Below are 25,768 nucleotides of genomic sequence, written 5' to 3' on the forward strand. Positions count from 1 at the left end.
TTTAAGATGTGTGTGCGTGTGTGTGTGTTTATTTGTTGTTTCTTGTTTGCGCTGCACTTTTCTACACTGGAACATCGAAGAAATCCACTCGCGACGTTCGAGAGAATACCTCTTTCTTGGCATGAGTGAAATGATGCCAACATGAGGGAAAAGCGCACGAAAAATTGTGTGTAATGGTGTCGGAAAAGCTTACGAATGTGAAACCTTTGCCTCACATCAGCGAATGTACCAGTTTTATTTCGGTTTTGTTTGATGGTCAGGATCGCTTCGGAAAACTCGATTGACATGTTTGTATTGCTAGTTATGTTTTATAACCACATGCACGGTACATGCACTTTAACGATAGTACTCATTGAACAGATGGAAAATGATAAACGGTTGAGACGTGTTGAATAAAATTGCACAAATGCACAGAGATATTATTTACAAGTATTATGAATTTAAAAGAATAATTAAAGTAAATTCATCAATAAGCAATTTAAAAATTCAATTCAATAAACTAATTTTATCTATCAAAAAAATGACCAAACGGTATAAATTCCAAGCGTCAATATTACAGTGATTATTTTAGCCATTTTTAATAATATAATATCTAGTTTTCTATCTGAGGTTTCTCCTACTTTTTCTGAACTTAAAGTGGTGTATTGTCATCTGTCGCAATGGCTCCTACTTATAATTAAAATCTTCAAGCTCATAAACTTTCAAAGGGATGGCACAGAAATATAACATGATTAAGCCATTTTAACAACGCAATACCGCAACTCCCAGTTTAGAATTTTCGGTTTATACCACCAATTCCTTAAATTTCATTCAAACATGCTTGAATCGTAGGGATGAATATATGAAGTTTTAAATTTTTAGAGATTAAAAGATTCCACTTTCTTAGCAAAAGGTTGTGTTTTGCGAAAATTTTGTGCTACTTGCTTCTTCTCCTATAAAATTTGGACCTTTTTTCGCATTGCGCTCCAGGTTCGCCATGCATAAATGTATAGTCGTGGTTGAAACATTTGAGTAAATAATATCCATGTTCCAAAAAAGCTTCACGTAAATAAATGATAAATAAAATAAATGCATACCAAAATGTCTCATTAAATACTTCATCCGCAATTGATCAACCCCACAACTATACGGCCCATTTCACACAATATCTGTGCTGCAAACGACATTTTGATAAAGCTGCTATTTGTAAAAGCTTGAAGCTGTAATTAAAGGCCGAACAGAAGAATTTCTCTTGAAAAAGAGGGAGTAGAGTTGCAATTTGGTTGCATCCGCATCCGCTAGGGCAGCTGCCCATAGTAAAGTTATTTGGCTCGTCTCATGAAACATTAAAATATTCGTACGTCAAACGGCATTTTTTATGATGTACAACCGCTGGAATGGTAGAAAACGAACATACCTCTTGTTTCGGTCATTGCATCGATGTAACGGGGGCAGCACCCTCACACGGCACACGTATGGTGGCTTTGTGCATACGACAACGATTTTTAATAATACCGAAATGATTATTCCCCGGTGGAAATTAATAATAATTCCCATTACAACCACCAGCAACCCCGTGCACGTGATGGCGATGATGTTGATGATGATGGGGAAGAAAATCAATTCTACCCACGAAACCCATTTCGCATGAGTTATATCACTGGCACGGAACCGGTGGTGGAAGGTAATTGAGGAAACACGCTGATATTTTCTTTTGATCGGCCCGTTTTGTCTTTCGCCTGTAGCAGGTAGCGCCGAGCATAAAACGGAACCGATTCGCTTGCTGGTGAATAAATTTCCCTTCCTGCAAAGTGTGATTTATGAGCCATACGTTTTTGATACTATCGTTTATTTTTTGCGTTTTCTTTTTGCTGGTAGATTTATTCTTTACGTAGTTGCCACAAAAGTTAACCTCCCGGTCGGGCAAACGTTTGTTTTAGTTCATTCGCTTGGGTCGTTTTAATAGACGAGTCCTTCGTGTGGTAACCTTTTTTTCTTGTTGTGGGAGGAGTTTCCCGATTGGTCCCTGCCAATTAGGTTCGTATCGGTAGCGAAACCAGCTTCCGAATGTCCGGAACATCTGGTTTCCGTATAGCTGGACAGGGAGGAAGAAGAACAAAAAAAAAAAACGATTCGCATTCTTCGTATCTTGCATCGCCCGACAGCGATGAAGTTATAAATCATGTCCATAATTGATTATTTCGACCCCGTCCCATCCCATCCCCGAGCATACCCGAGGAAATCGGTGCGAAAGATAAAGTTTTGGCGCACGAGAGTATCGCGGGCGTGCGGGACTGCGGTTTCGCTAATCTAAAACGCCTAGATTACCGGGCGCAGCCCATTATCATGTCGACAGTTATCATGTTGGCCGGAGTCTGCCAGGCGAGCAAATGAGAGATGAGCCGACACCGCACAAGACCCACTACTGCCGCACGATGCCGCAGCGAAGCGGTACTCGAGTGCGAAGGGATCAACTTTCCAGCCGAGGGTTTGGGTTGTCGATTTCGCACAAAACACATCCCTTCACTTCCTTCCGGCACCGGGCGTTACCCCGCCCCCGGTTACGGTTACCCACCTTCCGGCAGTTTCCGATTAGATTTTATGAACCCTGGTGGCACTTGCCTTTCTCCGGGTGGAGTTTACAAAAGATTTGAAGGAGTCGTTTCACCCACGGCGGAACGGCGAACAAAATGGAACTTTGTCCGCGTGTACGTGTGGGTGTGGGTGGGCTTTGGTGTCATGTTGTCGACTTTAACCGAAAACTGGCACCACATCCCATCATCATCATCATCATCCTTCTCCTCCTATCCCATTCCGATAACATAAGGAAAGAAAGATGTTAACCTCGCTCGTCAAGTCCCGGATTGCTTCCCCGGTCTGCGGACGTGAGGATGACGACGGTGGGTGGGTCGAGAATATCGCGTGAAACAGACACGGCAAATTCCTAAACACATTGGAACAGAAGCCAATGAAAGTAACGCGTTTGGAGGGGGTGGTTCCGCTCCCGAATCGGTTCCGGACTGCCGTTTTATGGCTTGTTTATGTTCCTTCAGTCGGGTCAAGATCTTATCGGTTGGCAGGGGATTTTCACGAGGATTCAAATATCTCTTCTGCCGCATTAGGCAGCGGTGGTAGGTGATTATGTCGCGTAAGCAGTCGAGCCGCCACTGCCGGGGCGAGTGATCCCACTGGGTTGCGTTTAAAGATTGTGGGAAACTTTAATGAGCTTAAAATTGATGCGCTTGTCAAAACGCCACTGTCGACTTGCGACCGACCGTTTTATGGTGGAAATTTGAAGGAATCTTCATTTTGCATAACTCCGCAGCACGATGTTGTGTGGAAAGCTCGATACTTAAGTGTGCAAATGTGTTCTGATGATGTCTAATGGAGTGAAATTTCAAAAAGGGGAACCAAATCCCAAGTTTACACGTACTTTTATGAATCAGATTAACGGAGGAATAAGATGTCCACTAAGATATCTTATGATGGTTCTCCAGAACTCTCCTTATATCAGTTCTTACAGTATCTCAGTAACTCGCAGTTTGTTTTATAGCAAGTTTATAGCATTTCAATAATTGATATTTTTTATAGACTTCCATGTCTAGAATCTTTGAGAAATTAGCATCGAAGTTAAGCTAGCACCAAAATCATCACATAACGATCGTCGCTTGAACGGAATCAACACATTGAAACCAAAACCGTTGCACGTTTGTATGTTTATCCATACGTATGCTACATCTTTCGTCTTAATCATCCTAATCGATGGAAAACGATCCCTGCCGTGGCATCTTCCCACCGTTCCAACGCTGTACGGCCTCTGGCAGACTCCACACCGCGCCGGAGACATCGAGCAGAAAATGGTCGCTTATTGCTTCTGTCAGCCGTTTCCGACCGTGCACCAGGGCCACATGTGTGTAGTCGGATATAAATTAGATTGGGGGATTCCTTTGTCATAAAACGTTTTCCAATAATCCCGAGGATGACATAAAAAGGTACGAAGTGAAATATGCCAAGCTGACCGGGGTTTCGGGTCCAGCCAGGTCTGGTATTCGCCACGACCAGCAGCAAGCGCCCTTTTGCCTTCGCCATCTCTCTCCCTCTCTCTCTCTCACGGGGGAACCCCAGGACGATCGGTGATGTGACTGGGAGTTGGGAATGGGCCTTTACCATGAATCATCGCAACCCCGTGAGGTATTCAAATGGAATTGGTTCCCCTGGTCCGGGCGGTTGTTCAGGCGGGCGCAGCATACAAAGCGGCCAAACATACATTTATCAAACCCCCAGGAATGCCGAAACATAACGAAGAACAGCAGCTTACCGCAAAACGGACACATAAACCATCACACATCTGGTGTCCGGTGCGGCTCTATCTCGCTCTCTGCCCGTCCGGGGGGTGCTCCAGGTGTGCCCAAGGGTTCACGGGTGCCCAAGAATGTTTCCGAACGCGCTCCTGAGTGGCTTCCGCAGTGACCTTTGGGGAAGGGCCAAAAGATGAAATTATTAACTGCCTCGTACGCAGTATTCCAGATCCATCGTGGTTGCCCCAGTGTCCACCATCCTGTGGCGGTGTCTTGTAGCGGATGTGGAAGCGAAAGCCCAAAAAGGTGACCGAACAAGTTGATTAGGCCGTTTGGTTGGGATGGACCGAAGATTCCACCACGTTTACCGGGACGATCCGGAGTCGTGGAGGAAATTGTGTTGCTCCCACTTAGTGGAATCGCCTACAAATCCTGGTCAGCCTAACAACTCTCTTAATCGGTGGATAATGAAGCATAATCCCGGCGACGATTTGACGGCAAGGGAAAATTCTTCATCCATCCAGCGAAAGCAGAACCAGACCCGGCAAAGTTGAATAAACGACACTCATGAAGGATGATCCCGGAGCGAAGGCATGCGAAAGCAGCACAGTCACCGCGCCACCAGGGGTTATGGAGCCGGGGCAAAGAAGTAATCATGCCCGGCAAAGTACGCAAATATGTCCGCAAAAGTGAAGACTTGAGATTATTGTGAGCTTTCTGGCAGCATTGTGAATCATGGAAAATTTGGGTTGTTTTTGTGTAGGGAGAGCTACGAAAGAATGGAAGACCGGGCAGATAGATGGCAGCTTAAGGTTCGGTCAGCAGCCACAGCAATGTATTAATAAAAATCACCAGATACCAGTCTAATGTTGAGGCGCCCATTTCAAGTGTACTGTGTAGAGTGCCCAAAAAAAAAATACCTTGATAAAGAAAACACTTGAAAACAAATCTTCCCTCAGTCTGCTCCACTCGCTCCCTCTCTCTCTCACTTTCGCTAGCATATTTTTTACCCAACGCTCCCCACGGCACAAACGCGGTCAAGTGCTGCGGATGATTCGTGCACGGAAAATCATCGGTTACGTCAAAAGCGACCGTTTTTCCCTCTGCGTGCCCGGACCATTGTTTTCTTTCTTTCACTTCGTTTGCACTCGAGATTATCATAAAGCAATATTCGCGGGATATTGTTTTGTCTCGCGATACCCTGACGCTGATGATGATCTTTCGAATTCATTTCCTCGAGTGCAGTTTTGATTACGTGAAATGGGGGGGAAACGGCCAGCGAAATGTTGCCAGCCAGCTTCCTTTGAAGTGCTTGAAGTTGGTTTGCGTTCTTGCAAAGCGCAAAAGCGTTCGATACGACGAGCAGCGGCGAACGAGGATAAGAAACAATGTGCAACATTATTAAACATCAGTTGGAAGACGTTAAGCGCTGACGTCAACTGCAAATCGGCCATGGTGGTAAATGCTTGTTAAAATGAGTACTACGAGCGCACGTTATACGCAAACGGATCGAAAGCTGATTAAATGGATATAAACGGGTACAACGGTCAAACAACACGATGAATGACCGCATTGTGTGTGTGTGTGTGAGAGAGAATGAAGCCCACGGCCATCATTAGCAGCACAACATCATCACCATCGTGACAACACGGGTTGTAATAATCAATCAAAGTTACTTCTATTTCAATAACTTCCCTGCAGCTGCTAATAACACAAGGTTTACGTACACAACCGGGCTAATTTCGATGAGAAGGGCAAAGAAAGACCTCGCCACCGTCCCGTTCCGTCCCGTTTCTTCTCGTACGGATCGGATCGGATGCAAGCTGCAGGACAAATTACGCTTCAACGGTGATGGACAGAAGGATTGGAAAATTAATAACCCTTGAATATTAAATTCTACTCCACTGACCATCCATTCAACCGACCGTTGTAGGGCCGCTTTTTACTTGTTTTTTTGTTGTTTGTTTGTTTATTGCGATATGTTTCCTTATTTACTTCGCCCTATCGCTTTGGGTCTCGTCAAAGAAAAGGGATTATGAGATGTAAGAAAGTGATGCGGGAGGGTTTTTTGTGTGTGTGTTTGTGCGCCCTCTCCTTCACATCATGTTAGTTGCTGTTGTTAAATTAACCTCGCAGTAACCTTTTTAAGACCATTTAGTAGACCTGGGAAAAAATTTTGACCTTCCGGTACGCTGCTGTACTATGTTTAGATTGTATCAGTTATTAATAAGACATTATCAGGCTCCCAAAAGAGTTTCGAATTCGCGTAACTCGAGTGTCGCGTAATTCGGAAAATGACTGTACTTTAATGCATGTATAAATTACAGTAGAGCGCCGATTACACGGGTTGTCATTTAAGCAGGTGTCTGATTATCCTTGCAGCTCGGAAATGACAGTCCCGAAGAAAATTTGACATATTCCGGCAACACTGTTGAGGGAAGAATTGAAAGACCTAACTGTATATGATGTAATAAGCTCAAATTCTTACGGGGAAAATTAATTATAATTTTTAAAAAGCCCTGACTATGCCCCATTATACGCTAATTTTATCATAAATAGGATATGTGCGTACTATCCGTGTTATCCAATTATCCGGCAACCGTATCCCGATGAGCACGGATAATTCAACCCCCAAGCACTTATTTGTACTCCTAATTTTCTCGTACGATCTCCAATGTTTCACGGTTATTATATTCAATCGTTTAATAAGATAAATCAATAAGAATAAAAGACATCTTTCCTCGAGTCTGTACGAGTTGAAATTATTACTGGTAATTTAATTAAAGCTATCCCTTTTCCGTATCTGTAACACATTCTGTCGATGAAACGACCAAAGAAACATCCCGTTTGGTGGAAATGTTTCAAAAATTAAATGACTTTAAAAGTTGTACACACGCCGAAAAGCTATTTAACTTTTCCTTTTCCGCCCGCCATTGTTGCCCCATGCATTCCCCGTTCCGTCGCTTAGAACGATGGAAAGTGTAGAAAGCGATGAACAATGATGAATAAAAAAAAGTGGGAAAAAAGAAAACATCGTTTACGGAGCAATCACGTCTTGCATAAATGATGAATTCTCCAAAGATATCGCACTCAAGGCGCACACGAGGCCTAGCAGCATCTAGCGGAACGGGGTAGCCGTCGTGTCTTGCGCTACACTTTGCTACCTTTCTGCTCGACAAATATTCGTTCGCGCCTCCCGGGGCGGCGTTGTGGAGTGGTTGTTTCGTACGGTTAATAAAATAAAACACAGGAAGTTACTTACTTGCACAAAACTCCTCCACCGCGCTCTGTTCCAGTTCCTTCTCCACTGAAGTACAAAGTGCGCTCGGCGTTTGGGGTGAGGGGGTGGCCTTTTTTATAAGACGAATCCCGAAGAGCGAAAGTTGCGCCCGGTGCGGGGTGGTCTGCTTGAAAATAATTGCCGACGTTCCTGGAAGGAAGGTTATGACATCGTAATTACTTCGTATAATCACATTAACAACGAGACACATGTGAGAGGTGAACGTTCATAAAGGCAGTCTCGGGCAAAGTGTGTCCCACAATCTTGCTGTATGGGCTTTGAAAACACATTCAAACACACTCAAACACACTTCCACCTTTGATGCACTTTTAGCCGTTACGATGAAACGGTTAATGTAAGGCATCAAAAGGCATACAGAAAAAAATCACACAAAGAGAAACATAAATATTCATGATCGAAATCGAAGAGCAAATAAACCACACACCATTTGTTGAAGTGCCTTCGGGCACTGTCGAGGCAAAACATCTTCACCCATTTCCCATCGTGTCCAACCAGCCAACCATCCAAGCTGCTGCCGGCTTCTTCATACGGGTCTGCACGGACAAAACTTTTGGCGCAGCAAACGCAAACGAGCGTGGTGTGCAAACGAACGAGTTGCACAGCAATTTGAGCAGAGCAACATAATAAAATCAAAACTCTTTCCCACCGTAAGGCCACCGACAGCCGTAACCTGCCTACAACCGTCCGGTTGTGCAATCTCATTTACTTTTCGGTTTCACCGGGTCCCGGGCATCAGAAATGAGCAGTGGGAAGTGGCGAGGTGGCTGCACTGTAACAAAACCGCAAAACTTATCACCAACTTCGTTAGACGATCGTAATACTTTGATAAAATTTAATGCATTGCTAATGATTTCGGCTGCGGCAGAGAGCACCGTAGAATGATTCGCCCACGGAACGAACCACACCGTCGAATGACGAAGTTACTGCTGGGGGAGTGCCTTTGCCAGCGAGGGTTTTGGACAGCACCGAAGGGGCAGCAACAAGAACGTTATTTTGACGCCCCGAAAAGGGAAACCATGCATCAAAGTATGGTACGTCAAAAGGGTACCCCGTCAGCGGATCGCACTGACGCTCCGTGTTGCAATGTTGCTGAAGTACCGGGCGCCTCCATTCGCTCGCACTCACACGGCGACGGTCCTCCGCACGTTCGACGAGTTTATATTTATGCATGCAGTTCGGGCACATCACCCACCTGGAGGGCAAGCTTTTGGCCCACGTACGCTGCCGGTACGTACGGTAAAGTTAGCAATTCAATCTCTTCGATTGCTACCTTGTTTTTTGGGGGGTGGTGAATGGTGGCCTTTCATCAGCTCTGTTTGCCGTGTATCGGCCGCCGGTTTGGGACGGTGTGCCCGGGCAACCGTGGCAATATGTGGCAAGAAGTCACATTCCCACACACACACACACACACACACACACACACACACACAAAAGCGTGTTAGTGTGGAACGCAATTGGTGCGTGCGGAGGTGTAAGGCAGAACGGCCTCTGTTGTGTCTTTACTGTCACGGTGTTGCGCTGCACGTGGGCAGATCTCTGTTCCGAATTGTCGGCATCATCATTTGTTTATGTCACGAGAAAGAGGGGGTGAACACATTATTGAATAGATTTCATGTGTTTTTTTGATAGTATTAAATTACTTAATAATGATTGTACGAACAAAAAAATGGATTTAGATAATAATAATTCAATTCAAATTATTACATATTATTGTACATTTATCCTAACACATCCTATTGATTTTGGTTATTGTAATATCAAAATATTAAAGCATTAAATTATCAACACAAGTGATAATTTATTAAGTGAATAAAAACAATATCAATAATTGAACTACTAGAATGGCCATGTAGACGGGTCCCATTACTTCAAATCACATTTATTTTTGGAGTTAAATAATTCTACCACGATTGATGGATTCCTTTCTATGTTACTGGATTTTCTAAATTAAAAACATTATATTATTTAAATTGTTCACAAAGCTAAAATCAATATTTAAAAACCAATCGGTATTCTATAGTGACACAATCGAATTTAAAATAGTCCATTTCAGTGGCTTATCGCTTTACACAAACATTCGATAATGATCGTCAATTAAAGCTGTTTCTGATAGCGGAGATAATCTAGCAGACAATCGTGTCTTTATCAGTACTGGGCAATTTATTCAAAGTGTTGTGCACATTTGGCCAATCGCTATCTGTTGCTCTTTATTTCAACCTAGTTTCAACGGGATGGTTCCATCACGCATGCCCTACATTTTTCCCATGACGAACGTAATATCTCCACTTACATTCTCCGGATACAAAATTGCCGGAATGAACATGTTTCGCTCGGATTTGGTTTGCAGAAAGCATTTCGTCTCGCCTCTCCCCCGTTCCAAAAGTGTGTAATCTGCTCGGCAAGGGGAAAACGCACATCAGGCCCGGCTCAGTGGTAGCTCCCAGTTCTCAGCTGCCAAGGGAATTTATGGCTAAGCAGAAGGCAAAACCATTTATCTGTTCGCTCGTTGGCTTTAAAGGTTAGTGCGCTACAGTATTTGAAAAAAAAAATTAAGCTCATTACGAGCAAAGGCATAATTAGACCTTACCATTTTATAAGCGTTTCGATTTGGATACACCCGGAGCAGAAGTGAAACTTTTGCCGACCAAAAGTTTCCACTGGGAAAACCCACAGTTGCGACCCCGAAAGGTACGGTGGTACGGCACACAGTAGGCGGTGACTAAAATAAGCTTTTCCCCGGGTTCGGGATAAGCGGAACGGGCAAGGGGACCGAGGAATAGGAGGATGGGGCTGCTTTGGGACACACGGGGCCATGAAGACACCGGGCGTTCGGCCCGGCACGCCGCCACACAAAGGAAGCAACGAAAACCGAGCCAGGAAATAAATTTATTGGCTGTTAAGATCTTTGCTCTACGATATCCGATACTTGCTGGTTCAGTGCACTTGGAGGGTGGTGAGGGGTTTGAACTTTACCGTCACTTTCCTGTTCTGGGTTTTCGCGTAGGTCAGTGCGGTGTCTCCCGGGCGCTCTCGACGGGGCGCAAAACCGGGCCGGATTCGGGGCGGCTTCAATGTCTAGAGTTCCCAAGGTTTTCCCACAGGTTGCCCGAGAGGTGATGCATTGCGTAGGGAAAGAATGGCAATGACAAAACAAAGAAAAAGCATGGAAAGCAACAAACAAAAAAAAACCGAGGGCGAAACAAATCCATTATGTCAAATAGTGCCGGTTTAGCGACGAAGTTGAAGTTTCGCTTAATCTTGCGAGACTATGATGGTGGAGTGTGTAAATAAACATTTTGAACGTGCTCTGTTGTCAGCATTCAATTGGGCATCGTTATCTGGAAATGTTTGGGGGTAGGAAGGGTTCTTTTTGTCCCATCCGTTGTGTTGTATTGAAATCATTGTTCTTTTACTGCTAACAAAGTGGAGTTAACAGGTATGCATCTTTAAAGATATTCATTGTGGGACTCAAATAAATGTCAACCTCAATTTGCGACTTTTAGTGTCCAGAAGAAAGTACTAAATCATTAACAGTCATATCTCTTCATTTGTTTTAGAAGACGACTTTCTAACTTCTTGTAAGTAAATCATCTCACTAGTAAGGAAAACATTCCAAACTATCGATAAAAGAACATGATAAGGGAAGTTTTGTTGGGAATATGATATTCATGGTGAATAAACACCAAAACTTTAGGGAACTTTGTAAATATTACTTAAGTATTGTCAACAGTGGAGAACTCTCCCTGTATAAAACAGAACCTAATAAGGAATACTGAGCTAGTTTGCTGTATTTCAGACAGAGTTCATGAACTATCTTAATAACTTAGACACTTTGGAGTTCAAGGAGGTAAATCATCCTACATCATCCTACAAAAACAACAGGATAAATCCTTATGTCAGACATCAAGTGATCGTTCAAGGAGAAAATAATACTATTCGCCGTGCACCAAATGCCTTTCTATTGTAAAAATTCACGTGTTCAGGCGATTGGAGATCTTGATTTTATGTCTCACTAAATTTTTATTCGTATGCGTTCTAATTTGTAGGGCGTCTACTTGAAGCTAATGTGCGTAATATAACCCAAGACCATTCAATTTTATGTGTTATGGCAACAATAAGCAAAATGGACCCAAAATAATCATTCTTAAACGAAGAAACGATTGAGGTTTTTGTGCCCACCCTCTCCAGGTAAACAATGATTGCAACGCACAGGATGTGACACACCTTTAACCCGCTGACAGCTGTGTGTAGCAATGCCAATCACGTTCATCGATTACAAGAGAATGTTCTGGAATGTTTTACCCTGTGTGGCTGGCCCGTGCGTTAACAACACTATTGCCCACCGCGTATGTGGCTGGGTCAGCACAACCTGCCAGGTGGCATTAAACGTGACGCGTTCTTTCACCCACCGGAAGTGCATATATATGCCACCAAAATGGCACCTTCGGAGGGGTTTGACTCCCTTTGCGCGGCAATATTCCTTTGAGCCCACTTGGCTAGATGTGATTTTTTTGTTTGCCGCTAGAGCGACAAAGTTTCGCCCCACTGCCATGTGGCGTTGCCATGGGAGATGGACGCGTGTTGAGCGTGTCATCACTGGGAGGTGGGGTGGTTTTTATTGTCACCGCAACCGTTCACATTTGTCAGATTGTTATGCCGGCGTACGATCGTGTTTCGATTGCCCTCCCCAATCACGCACAAACAATCACGGCTCATGGGAGTGTTTGTCTGGTTTGTTTTGGTGATCGGTATTTGCGGTGTTAGATTATGTTAGACATCCGGCATTCCTTGCGGTATCCCCTCGGTCAGCGAAAAGCGATTGTTATTGTAGAATAAAAGGATAGCAATGTTGTTGGGTTTGGTCCGCAATTGCTGAAAATTGTTATCGTTTCTATAAGAAATCGTACTGATCTACCAAAAAGCTACCAAATGCTGGTGCCTGAATTTACTGGCAAGGAACATAAGATCTCATTCGAAAGAAGAAGTATTATAGACCCGAAATAAATCATCAAAATCACACAATTTATTTCCAGATAACATTTTCAATAGAAGCTGGATAAATAAACAGATAAAAAAGCAACCCAAACAAAAAACCACACTATTCAATCCAATATATCAGTGTGTAGCAAATTTGTAAGCTTATCAAAGATAATTATGGTTCGATTGTGCTGATGTATCATCCCCAGCAAGGAAGGGTTGCCCGATGAGGATATCCTCCTCACATCAAAGTGACTGGTAATACAATTGAAAAATGTAACATAGATCCAACAGACTCTCCCATTTCCGCCCAGCTAGGTTACGTGGGGTTCGAAGTCATTTCCGTGCGCGTACCATGTCACAACAGTCCCAACCGTCGACGGGCAATGCACGAACAAACCCGCCCGCAAAGTGTAACAAAAGTAGCATTAACCGGATCATTTTCCACCGTCCACAAATTGGATGCGGCCACAAACTCGCCACACAAAAGCGTATCCCATCCTTAAGATCCGTCCGGGTTGTGTTCCGGACCTTTGAAATGGGTCTCAACACTTTGCCCGCCCCAACAATGAGCGTTTCCCCTTAAATCTGGCCGGTTTGGGAAAATAATCTTCGAAAATTGACAATCCTTTTCCACTGCCGCAATACGCTTACAGCACCGAACGCGTTCTTTGAAATTCCCAGTAGATTTCAATACCGCCATCGACGGTCTGCGATTCATCTCTGCGATAAACCTGCTGACGGTTGTCGGCGTTTCTTCGATTCCACTGACGACTGCCACGGTAGCACGGTCCCCACCCACCACCGCACCGTGCGCCGAGGGGCTCCATAAATCTGTGAAATGTTTTGATTTATTTGTGCTTCGGCATCATAATATTCAAATGTTTGTAACTCACTGGCAGACGGTGGCGTCCTTGTGTCGATGGAGGCCACCGGGTGCATACTTTTCTACCACCGTTTAGGTTGGTTTGCTACGAGAGTGAATCGGGTTTGGGTCCCGGGAGGATGCGGGGACCATTATCGCATACGCTCGCACTAGAGCCGGCATGCCGTTTGATGTACATTTTCCCAAAACTCTAGACGGCGTAATGGCTTTGATGGAATACATATTGAAAACTTGGTGCGATAGTTTGCCATAGTGGTTGAGTGAGTGTATGGGTTTTTGGAATACTTTCTTTGAGCTGATGTTATGCGACACCGTTCCGTAGCGTTCACAGCGGAAAGTTTCCACGTTGGAAAATGCCTTTACAATAAATCTCCAGCTGGAGCTTGCGAGAATCAAGAATTAGTTGTGTTGGGGTTTGGACGACGAAGTCGTAAATTAGTGCAATAAAAATGTAATGTAGATACAGGAAGTTCCCAAGCTACGCGGTTCCTCTTCTTCGGATTCTTCGGAAATCTAAGCAAAAAGATGAAAAATTGGTCGAAAAATAGTATTCTTTCATAAATTCGCATAATTAGTTGAATAAATGAAGTGCAGAGAAGGAAGTCGACCTGGTGACTTTGAAGTATAAACGAATTGCACTTGCACACTGGAATAAAAAGTAGAATTATTGATAAGGATCACACCTCTCCAAATTTTCATATTTTCCTTCCAGAACATTGATAGAAATTGTTGCAAATTTTGCGACAAAAAAAAGAAACAGTTTTGAATAGAATTATATAATAAATATTAAACAACAAGAACCACCAGAAGCCGGAATGAAAATCGTAGTGGATATTGACAAATCTTGGGAACTTTATAGCAACTAAACTTAAGAAACAGAAACCAAAATCCTAGCATTATTATTTTCCGATCAGGTCTACGGCTTAAAGAACTGTGTTCCCGTGTGCATCTTTAAGCAATCATGTTGAAATGGAATTATACTTAACGTGTAACCCCCTCCCCAACCATGCCGCAGTTGGACATTGAAAAGTAATTAATTTACGCCAGAATCAATTTATTCTCTCGCGGAGATAAGGATTTAAATTGGATTCTAACCACCCGACCTTGAATAGCTTGAATTCAGGATAATAGAGGTGTTGGCTAAGGATGCCCAACATGGATGCTTCATAAATGTTAGACAATTACTTGTACTAAAGTTATGGACAAAAATGTAACATTGCGTAGGTTGTTGTTGACGAGAACGAGACGTTTGGAATAAATTCTGAATTTTTATCCCATTTCAGTGCATAGTTCATTGTGAATCCTGCCTAGCAAAATCCCCATTGTGACCGACATTCAACACGCACGCGATGAATTGTGGTGCCTCCTGATTGTTGCCGCTAATTCCTCTGCGTTAGGGCACGCGTGCGAAACAATTGACACAGATTGACGATTAGAAAGATACATTGTCGAAGCAAATCATTCTAGCAAATCCCGGACAAAATCCTTGTTGCGATCACCGTTCGGTCGTTACGCGCATCGCACAGGCACAGGCACCGGAATCACTGACGCAATTGCGACCAAATTTGCGTTGCTTAGTCAAAAGGGGGCGGCGTTGTGCCGAGAGAGGCGCCGTGTGCGCGCAAATACCATCGCTAGCAGTGATATAATTAAAAGCAGATCAACTGATGATGGAAATGACTTCTTCGTATGCCTTTCATAAACGGGCCTGCAGTTGGGCAGTGGCAAATGCACATTCGCGCGCACCAGACCACCGGTTCGATTTTGTGTGGACGCGAAACCGAAAACTTCCCCTACCACCGTCGTGGTGCGGCAAACTCCCACGCCCTTCTAGGGGATAGGTTTTGGGCAGCGGAATCCCTTCCATTAATTTTCGACGACCGGTTTGCAATCTTTGGATGCTTGCATATAAATGCCTATTTATTTCCGACTGCTCCCGGAAATACCAGCCGTCGAGGCGAAATTCGTAACGATCGTGTCGGTAGGTGGCTAAATTGTTGCTCCAGCACGGGATTGCAGCTCGGGCTGCGAAATGCGTCCGAACATTCAAATGAGGAAGTCCCACTGGCCGTTAAGCGCACGGATACGCATGCAGTGACTGCGTAACACACCACGTGTGTCTCTCGGCCGCGATCTGCTTCGAAACTAATTAATTCATGATAAAATGCAAGATTGCACATCCCGCACGATTCCTTCGGGTCTGGTGAGCTGTACACCAAATTATATACGAGCACGATACGCACGGAGTCTAAAACGAATGCGGAGTGAATTGTTTTGCATGGTGTTTTACGGTAGGATAATCAAAAGGTAGACATGAGGACGCTACAAATGAGTAAAGTTTTATGTGATTCTGGTGAAAGGAGTAACGTTGGGGATCGGGAATTTGTGTAATCTGATAGCAAAGCCGGAGCATCGTTCGATCTCTTCACAGAAAGTTTCAACCCATTGCATCAGCTCCAAGTGTCCAAGAGTATTCCCTTCGCTATTCGCTGGAGGTAGAGAATTTATTTAGTCAAAATCATATTTTCTATCTGCTCGTACAAAGTTTTATCTTTTAAGGGCAATTCTCACAAGCATTTTATAGTTTTATACTTGATGTTTTTCCATTAGCATCTTTTCAAAACTTGATTTTACCATAAGGTATAAGGTTCAGGTGTTGGAGTAGTAAATCAGTGAATGTCTTTAATGCAGACAGGCAGGCTTTTAATGAATAATTTAATCAATGTGCAGTTTGTTAACAGGATGCACCAGCTGTCGTCTAAATAATTATCGCCACGTCTACACCCCAGAGCGCATTAATTAGTTTGGATCCTGCAGGAGATGTCCTATTTTTTTCTGCAATCAAAGCCTACTGCGGAATATTTTCCGCATGAATTGAAATCAACTGCTGGGTTCGATACAGCCTGATAAGAGCACCCAGAAACCAGTAGCAAGATGTACTGGACCTTGAAGAATTTCCATAGTGGTGCGGGTATTGCGATAATACAATTTTCTTACCGCCATTGCACAGCCACGCTCCAGTAAACATTACCAATATAAGCGATCAAAGCGATCCGAATGGCTTCGGCGGCTCCGTTCGTATGTATTTAGTCCATTTAATTAATGCATCCTATGATTTGTCCATTTTTGCAGCAGATGCCTGCATCACTTTAACGATACTTACACAACAATACTAATCACTGAACATTGCTTGAAGTGGGTGACTCGAAAAACCTTTAAGCAAAAATTTTGAACCTAATGTTATAAAAGCTTATCCAAAAAAAAAAAAACAAGGACCGAACAATGTTAATTTTGTCAGTTTGTGAGGCGAAGAATTCAGCAAACATGCATAGCATACAGTTCGTCCCAACGAGGGTTTTACTTTCGTGTTTAGTTGCTTTCATCCTGCGGGAAAAGGGACACCAGCGTTCTTGGTTTAATTAACTGTCCCTTAAAGGTAACAGCAACTCTTTCAACACGATTCACAGCCGGTCCCTTCCTTTTGTGTAACCAAAATTTTCACTCCAGCAGGCGTTAACAATGCACATCAAATTTAAAAGATTTTTATTTACTTTTACGTTGGTTAGAAAACACAAATATTATTTAGTAGTAACAAAAATAAATTGAAGTTTTCAATGTAATTTGGCAGCGCTAAGGTCGAGATATAATTGGCAAACAATTAGCCGTAAGTTCGTCTACGAAAGATTAAAAACATAATTCAGAATAATTTAAACTATCCTTTACCTACTAACCCATTCAGTAGAACCATTCCCAGCGGCGATGATCAAAAGCTTGCACCGAATCGATGATACTATCTGCGGAGCAATCACTGCCTTGTTTGCATTTAATTAAAGTGCAGCGATTTCGCTTCAATTAAATTATTTTCATTTACACGAAACGGACAACGCGCTGTGTGGTCTTTATTTGCTTCTCTACCTTTCGTATCGTCCTCCTATTGTTCCGGTGGACGAAGGAAAGCTGCATAGCAATGCAACGCTTTCACGGCCAAGTGGAGTACAAGCAACAAAAAGCAAACAGAAATCGCTTATGATAGCACAACAGGACGGAGCAGGACGACGCAAAATAAAGAATCCACAACTGTACGCGATTGCTCTACCGCGATGGAAATAGCGAACGAAACGCTTCCTCCTGTTAGTTGTTTTCAGCACCCACTCCCCCCGCCTGGTCGGCCAGATTATTCGCATTACCGTGGGTGATCGCCAGGCTTTCCGTGGTGCCGGCAAGCTTTCATTAGAAGTAAACGAACCCTGAAAATACTCGCTTCACTTTGCACCTGTTATTTCAGCGTCTCGTGCATCCAGCACCGGCATGCGAATGATTGCGAGAGCGAGTCATGTTATGTTCGCTGCTCAAAACTCAACCATCCACTCGATTAGTCTAGTTTTATCTTTGAGTTTGCTTAATGAGAACCAAAAAGTTCCACCCTTGTGCTTACCCGATGGGGCACCATCATTTGAATATTTGCTTTGCAACAAAATACTTTAACTGCAATCGCCAAAAGCGGGTGGGCGAATCGAACACGTTTTGCGCTAAAATTATTCGTTTATGATCATTTTTATCGTAGATTATGTTAGCCGGTTTGGGTGTCAATTTGAAGAAACAAGGAGAGACATTACCAGCTTGGAAAAGATAAAAGAAACTAGTAACGCTGGCTAATATTTACGTATTCTGGTAGAGCATGCTAGAATGGCCGTTCGTAAACGGCTCTTCATCATTCTACATCGCATGAACGCCAACATGCAACTACAGACAGACCACTATCGATGTTCCCGTTTTGCTATCATTTTGGCTCACGATGGATTACATCCCGAAACGATTCCAGGACCCGATTCGGATGCTTTTCATAAGGAAGGGAAACGATTCCCCTTCAAACCGACGTGCAGCATCAACTGAGCATGTGCCAAGATGACTTTGTTTCCTAGCATTTGCAAATGCATTGCGTTCATTTCACTGATCGGTACAAATGAACTGTTCCTGGGCTGGGGAATGAGTTACTCCTGGCAGTGGATTCATCAGGATCAGCGGACTAGAAATATTGAATTCTGGAAATGAATTAACCACCTTGCTGCAGATGAGCGTGCAACAAATTACAGCTCATGTCAATATTCGCTTATTTTAACTTTATCAATATCGAATTAGATGCAGTGTATATCAGGATTATAGGGGTTACTTAACAATTCAACTATTAACTTCATGAAAATGTTCTAGCTAAACCTCTTTAGGAAATATATATTTCAGCTGATTATAACACCATTCGTTCGAGAAAGTCACTATTTTTGCATACAAAAAAAATACAAATGCAAATGATAGGTACATTCCAATTTAACAGGTGCTTATTGCAATGATTTCGCATTTCCAAGCATTTCAATGAGATACCTAAAAGCACAATAAATTATGGCATTCAAAAACGTGTTGTTTATATTTGTGATTGGAAATTTTCTGAGTTATACATCGGTTCGCAAACTAGTAAAGAGAACACTTTCTTTCTCAAACGCTACTCTCGAAACGGATCTATTATGTTGATTATTATCAGAGGGTGTTTATTGTGTGGATAGAAATTACAACTTGCTTTTCGAATATCCACCAAGCTTGCCACACAGTAATGTGATACAGCTTAACGGTAGCGACGCAGGTGCAGGCGGTTACGACGACGCCAGCAGGCGCGACGCGATCCACCAATGGTCTGGGAGTAGCGGTAACCCTTGCCCAAACCACGCGAACTCTTTCCAGCGGAAGTGAGACCACGAAGCTCACGATGCTTGTGCACGGCCTTGCAGATCCAGTTCACGTTAGGGTCACGGCGGATGGCGTTATGAGCCGGATCGACCATAATGACCTCGAAGTACTTGTGGGCAGCATCTTGGGATACCCAGTACGAGTTCAGTACACGCAGACCTCCCAGACGGCGACCGACACGTTCCTATAACGGGAGTGGCAACAATAGTAAACAAACATTAATATCAGACAGGTGATTCGCACCATTGAATTTTGTGAGGTTATGTCGCACAAGTTTCAGACATCCAAGGAAGTAATACGATTCATCTGATTCAAAATCATCGCGTGAAAACGGAATTGCTATCATCATTCTAATGCACACAATTTGCAACTGGTGACTCAAACTCAACTATCAGCAGGTTTCCCATACCAAACACTTACTTCAGCGACGGACTGCAAGCAGCGGTACGGCTTGAGCTGGTTGACACCGTGGCTCTTGGGTTTACCGTACGTGCAACCCTTCGGGACCGGGCGTTTGCGACCACCACGGCGAACACGGATACGGAAGATGGAGAAGCCCTGCTTGGCCTTGTATCCAAGACGGCGGGCCTTGTCCGGGCGAGATGGACGAGGCGCACGGTGGAATCTGGTCATTTGACGGTACTGCCAAACGCGAATACGCAGCAGATAGCGCATCACATCGCTCTGCTTCTTGCGGTACAGCTCCTGGACGTATCTGTATGCCCCCATGTTTCAAAATGATTGAGGATAGACCCTAGCAACGAAATCAAACAAGTTTTGATCAGAAGTCACATCATCGGTCTATCCTACCGCAGCTCGCCGTAGGCGGCGGACGGTAGATTGGCATAGCCGGAAGTGGTGCGATGAATTTTCAGATACAAACCTAAAAGAAAAGAATTGAATAAAGGATTAACACACGTTTCCACCACTCAACTATCGTTTGTACATAGACAACAAGCAATACATGAATATTTATCGATAAAATATGAAAATAACTCGCTCACTTGCACTAAATGCGACCTACCTCGTGGACAATGCGCTGAAAAAGAAATTGTGAATTGTGACAGCAACACGAACTGACAGGAAGCAGCGTGCCCTTCCGAGACATGACATTTCTTTGGACGTTTATGCTTTATGGTTCAGGAGCGTAAAGAAATGCGAGAATAATGTAGATGCAAAGAGATGATGGATGATTAGTTTAGTCTATCTTTATTCGGGACCATATTTTTACGTCTTCCAAATACATTAATTTCATAGTAAAATGCTAGCAGTTAGTTTTGCACACGCCAATAAAATATCCCCTGGTATTCACCGTGCCGATGTCAGCGCCACCTGTTAGAAATATTTTGAATTTTTATACAAGGGTTGGTAAGAATCGTTAATTTTATCCGATGTTGAACTACCAACGTGTGTTACTACTCCATGTACAAGTAGAAATATATTTTAATTATAAAACTATCTGCTCAGGTAACTCGCATTTCAAGTTTTGATCGAGAAACACCATCTTATTTATATTGTGTCATTTCTGATTACCATATTAACATGTATCATGATTTTCAGTTCTGATGGCTTCTTCAACCGATCTTAGGAGCGTACACCATCTACATGGCTTAAAATTCATTCCGACAGTTGCATACCATTGCTCCAGCTACCAACATGTCGCAAACAAAGCTAGTATTGACATTGATTTTGCTGTACAGCTATTCACATGTGCAGTGTGAGCCAAACTCCTCAATAACAAGTGCTTCTTTAAGCGGTTTCGCATTTGAAATGGTGATGGCTAAAATGCAACTGTTAGAGCTCCGATTGGACCAATGTTGCAGTCGATCATCGATCATGCCGTTGGAGCAGGAACAGCGCGGCGTAAAGTATACGTCTTGCACTAAGATACCTTTTCCAGATTCTGGAGTGTACACCATTCAGCCGGAAAAGCCCTTTAAGGAACCGATTACCGTACAGTGCGACCAGGAGTACGAATCGGGCGGATGGACTGTGATACAACATCGGTTTGACGGATCGACAAACTTCTATCGCAGCTGGCAGGAATACAAGAATGGGTTTGGAAATCTGGAGGGAGAGTTCTGGTTAGGTCTGGATCGTATTTATCATCTGACAGTATCCGGGCCGCATGAGCTGGTCGTTCTGCTGGAAGATTTCGATGGTAATAAAACGTATGCCAAATACGATCAGTTCGAGATAGGCAACGAAAATCAGAAATATGCAATTACAAAGCTGGGCGAATACTCAGGAACAGCTGGTGACTGTATGACTAATAGCAAAGGTTTGCAATTTTCTACGTTCGACAATGACAATGATATAGCCATGGGCAATTATGCCGAGTTTTTCGCAGGAGCATGGTGGTATGAACTTTACAATAACAGGTAAGAACATAAAATGTCCAAGGCCCTTAAACATAGATTCATGATTTATTCTTTTATTTGTTTTTAGCAACCTTAATGGAAGATATTTGCGTGTATAAACTAAAGAATTAGCTACAAGCATAACATGGAAATCATTCGAAGGGCACTATTATTCGTTGAAAATGACAAAAATGCTGATAAAACCGAAATCCCTGTCATAATCGTCTTCATGTTCTGTTTAGCCAACTTTATACAATAAAAACGGACAATACAACTCTTAACAAGCGTAATGTTTAGTTTCTAAAAGTTATTGACACATTTATGTAAAATGGGTTATCTAACCAGGTACTGAATATTTGTGCAGAGGAAGACCGCAAGGTACAGTGCAGGAGAATTTATAAATTTCGAGTATCAATAAGTTGGAATTGTCAGGCTACACGTGATAGGTAACAGTTTTAATCCACCTGTTCGTGGCTAGATAATATTTGCTTTATCTTTGAGCTAGTACTCGTAGTAGAGTAATCATACATCATATCGGGCAACCTTGAAAATGTAGTGAAAAAAAAAACAATTGTACGAATGTGCGATTGAAGGATATTAACATATGTGGTCAACACACAAAATATTTTATTTGAGTGTAGTAAACATAATAAGATAATAAGCAATGCATAATTATACAACTCCATAAAGCGATAAACCCGGCCCGAATGTTTGTCATTAAAACAGACCATGCAAAATAAATAGCGCCACAGTCCTTTAAGTGCCCTGCTGATAAGAACTAGTTTTGGCGAAAATATAGTTAACCAGTACCAACAGGCAAATTGTATTATGGTTGATAAAAAAGGAAAAGAACATCGTAAGTAAAGACTTTCATCGAAGAGAATGCTGAAGTATTTAAACGAGGTTGGAAATCTGGAACGTATTTACAGGCTGCGTCTAGATCAGGGCATACACTCAAAAATATGCACTTATCACATTTGAACTTGGTGTGCTAAGTCTACATAATCAACATGCTTCCGAGGCCATTCCTACAGTCGCAAGCCTTTGTTTGAGCTACCATCATGTCCAGAGTGGCAGTTTTGTTAACGGTTACACTGATCCTAAATGATGTCTTACATGTACAGTGCACGTTAAATTCCTCAATCGTAAGTGCATCTTCAAGCGGGTTCGCCTATGAAATGGTGATGGCGAAATTGCAGCTGCAGGAAAATCAGCTCATCGAAAACAATCTTGAAACGGAGGAAAAGATTATCATCTTAAGTTCCAAAATGGATAGTCTTATTAAAACCGTTGAAAATCTGTCCTGGATTGTGCAACAAGCGGGAGAAACTGTGAATCAACTAGGACTAAACGGGAAACACATTGGCAAAAACCTCACCGTGATAAAACGTGATCTTACAAAAGTGCTCGCTGAGCAGAAGCTTTTAGTGACGAACAATCAACTACGACAGTATCTAACACATCAATTTTACAATGCATCGCTGATGCCTTTGGTGAAGGAACAGCGCGGCGTAAAGTATACGTCTTGCAATAAGATACCTTTTCCCGATTCTGGAGTGTACACCATTCAGCCGGAAAAGCCCTTCAAGGAACCGATTACCGTACTGTGCGATCAAGAGTACGAATCGGGCGGATGGACTGTGATACAACATCGGTTTGACGGATCGACAAACTTCTATCGCAGTTGGCAGGAGTACAAGAATGGGTTTGGAAATCTGGAGGGTGAGTTCTGGTTGGGTCTGGATCATATTTATCATCTGACAGTATCCGGGTCGCATGAGCTGGTCGTTCTGCTGGAAGATTTCGATGGTAATAAAACGTACGCCAAATACAATCAGTTCGAGATAGGCAACGAAAATCAGAAATATGCAATTACAAAGCTGGGCGAATACTCAGGAACGGCTGGTGACTCCATGCATAATACCATAAATATGAAGTTTTCTACATTCGATTCCGATAATGACGGGTGGAATGACAACTGTGCAGTATCTTACTCAGGAGCATGGTGGTATGGAGCTTGTCACAAAAGGTAAGTAGTACACTGGATTGTTGGCAGAGTGGTTTTTATCAGCAGGATCGGTTAGTGTTTTGTAACTCTTTTGATCTATTATTTGACGTTTTATTCATATTTGCAGCAATTTAAATGGCAAATACTTGCGGGGAGAAACAAAGGAAATTGCTATGGGTATGGTATGGCTCGCGTTTCGAGGGCATGATTATGCATTGAAAACTTCAAAAATGATGATAAGATCTACAGTAAAGTGAACAATAATTTGAACAGGACTAGCAATTTTGTTTCCAAATGTAAAATTTATTTTATAACGTAGCAAAACGTAGTAATAACGGAGAAGTGTAGGAGTTCATGGTTAGAGATCTTCGATAGCAAACACATCCAGATCAAGACGTTTGTATCCACTAGACTACCAATCTGTGCCTTCTGACATTGTAGTAGTCTGCTACAGGGAATCAGGCGTTCGTGCTTCTGACGATGTACAAGACCTCTCGAAACGTAACAATTGATACAACAGAAAGGTGTTTGACAGTGAGTTATTGGTTTATTAATTTCCCCGTATGTAAGTTACCGCGTCAGCAAGCTACCGCGTCAACGGAGGCATCGGGTAACTGCGCGTGCACCTTGGTGGACCTAGCAACAGCGCGTGCATCGGACGATGACACCATCGGCACGTGTGTTGCAAAGTCAGCGGAATCTAACCAAATCGTGGGAATCGGTGAGCCAAGCAGTATCGACAATTCAACACCAGCAGCAGACAATAGTTAGTTCTGATGTAGCAGTCCGATCGAACGGTTTGGGAAATTAAGTCTAGTTGTTCACAAAATAAAATTTTTTAAAAACCCTAAACGAACGCGAGTTCGGTAATTGGCGCCCGAATAGGGACCTTCGCAGTAATCGTATAAGTTCACGGTAGTGAAAAAGCCAGCTTCAGCTGTCCCTTAAGAGGAATCCATCGCCCGGTCCAGAGCACCATCGCCGTATAACCAGCGACTTGAGACGATAGAGCGCGAAGAGCTGCACTGTAACGAAGGTTTCCAACATCTCCTGAGGATCCAAGCTGAACAGCGATGCAAACGCATTTCCTCATCGTGGGATTAATTTGGTGAATATAACTAACACACTAATCTCGATCCGAAACTCATCCGAAAAAAGTGATAAGTGAAAGTAGGGCTTTACATCAGACTCACCTCCAACTAACAAACTAACTAAGTTCAAACGAGAAAACTGGCTAAGACAGTGAAAGAGAATCCCTTCTTAAATCTCATAGAACTTTTTAGGACTACACAGATCGAAATGAATAACGATCTTGGAGAAAGCTCCAATACAAACGGCCAGACATCAGAAACTGGTAGTAACAGGAGTAACTATGTAGTGAATCAAACACTATCATTTCATGATAGGGGCAATATCCCCAGAATAGTGTCGGACCTACCCGAATTCAATGGGAATCCGAGAAATCTACCACATTTCATTCTCGACGTAGAAGAAATTTTAGAGCTATTCAAAGACTACAGTCAATCGTGTGAATACTACTTGATCGTAAAAACGATTAGAAGGAAGATTAAAGGAGAAGCTAATGACATTCTCGTCACCAATAATGAGCCAACAGAATGGTTAGCTATTAAAGAAGTGCTATGTTTGTACTATTCAGACAAACGGGATCTCATGACATTAGATCACCAGTTGAAATCGACCACACGAATGCGTGCTGAAAGCATCGAAGCTTACTACAGCAGAATCACAGAATTGATTACTCTGATAAGTTCAGCCATCGTGATGGACGAGACTTGGAAAGGTCATGAACATATGATCATTAAGCTATACAATATGATAGCTTTGGATACTTTTGTAAGAGGCTTAGGAGACCCGCTATCAATGTTTTGTAAAAATTATAAACCAGAGAGTTTAGCGAAAGCTTACCACTACTGTATCGAATTTCAAAACGTTGATGCAAGAAATGCACCATATAGAGGTCGGACATTTGACCCAGTGCCTACACCGCGTTGTAACATACCACAACGACCTCCTAAACCGATGCATTTAAGTTTTCCACCAAGGCAAAAACCCGTAGAGGCTACACCGCAGACCTTTCAAAGGACAACACAAAATGTGTTTGCACCAAATCGGACATTCGTGCCGAGACCAAAGGTCGAACCAATGGAAGTTGATCGTTCCATTAGGTCCAGAATGGTTGATTACGGCAACAGGCCAAAATTC

General features: G+C 42.9%; 3 protein-coding genes across 3 annotated transcripts; 2 read left to right on the forward strand and 1 right to left on the reverse strand.

Moving 5' to 3' along the window:
* Nucleotides 1-18,964: 18,964 nt before the first annotated feature.
* On the reverse strand, nt 18,965-20,227 carry LOC128301097 (60S ribosomal protein L15). The gene is made up of 3 exons (XM_053037417.1): nt 20,202-20,227; nt 19,598-19,931; nt 18,965-19,361 (listed from the first exon to the last, which is right to left on the reverse strand). The coding sequence occupies exons 2-3, from the start codon at nt 19,904-19,906 to the stop codon at nt 19,056-19,058; spliced, it is 615 nt and encodes a 204-aa protein (XP_052893377.1). The 5' UTR covers nt 19,907-19,931; nt 20,202-20,227; the 3' UTR covers nt 18,965-19,055.
* Nucleotides 20,228-20,947: 720 nt separating this feature from the next.
* On the forward strand, nt 20,948-21,682 carry LOC128301824 (ficolin-1-like). The gene is made up of 2 exons (XM_053038458.1): nt 20,948-21,558; nt 21,626-21,682. The coding sequence occupies exons 1-2, from the start codon at nt 20,948-20,950 to the stop codon at nt 21,654-21,656; spliced, it is 642 nt and encodes a 213-aa protein (XP_052894418.1). The 3' UTR covers nt 21,657-21,682.
* Nucleotides 21,683-22,598: 916 nt separating this feature from the next.
* On the forward strand, nt 22,599-24,076 carry LOC128301823 (ficolin-2-like). Its single transcript, XM_053038457.1, has 2 exons — nt 22,599-23,566; nt 23,673-24,076. The coding sequence occupies exons 1-2, from the start codon at nt 22,599-22,601 to the stop codon at nt 23,800-23,802; spliced, it is 1,098 nt and encodes a 365-aa protein (XP_052894417.1). The 3' UTR covers nt 23,803-24,076.
* The last annotated feature ends 1,692 nt before the right edge of the window (nt 24,077-25,768 follow it).

The sequence above is a fragment of the Anopheles moucheti genome, chromosome 3 (assembly GCF_943734755.1).
Source record: "Anopheles moucheti chromosome 3, idAnoMoucSN_F20_07, whole genome shotgun sequence".
Taxonomy (NCBI): Eukaryota; Metazoa; Arthropoda; class Insecta; order Diptera; family Culicidae; genus Anopheles; species Anopheles moucheti.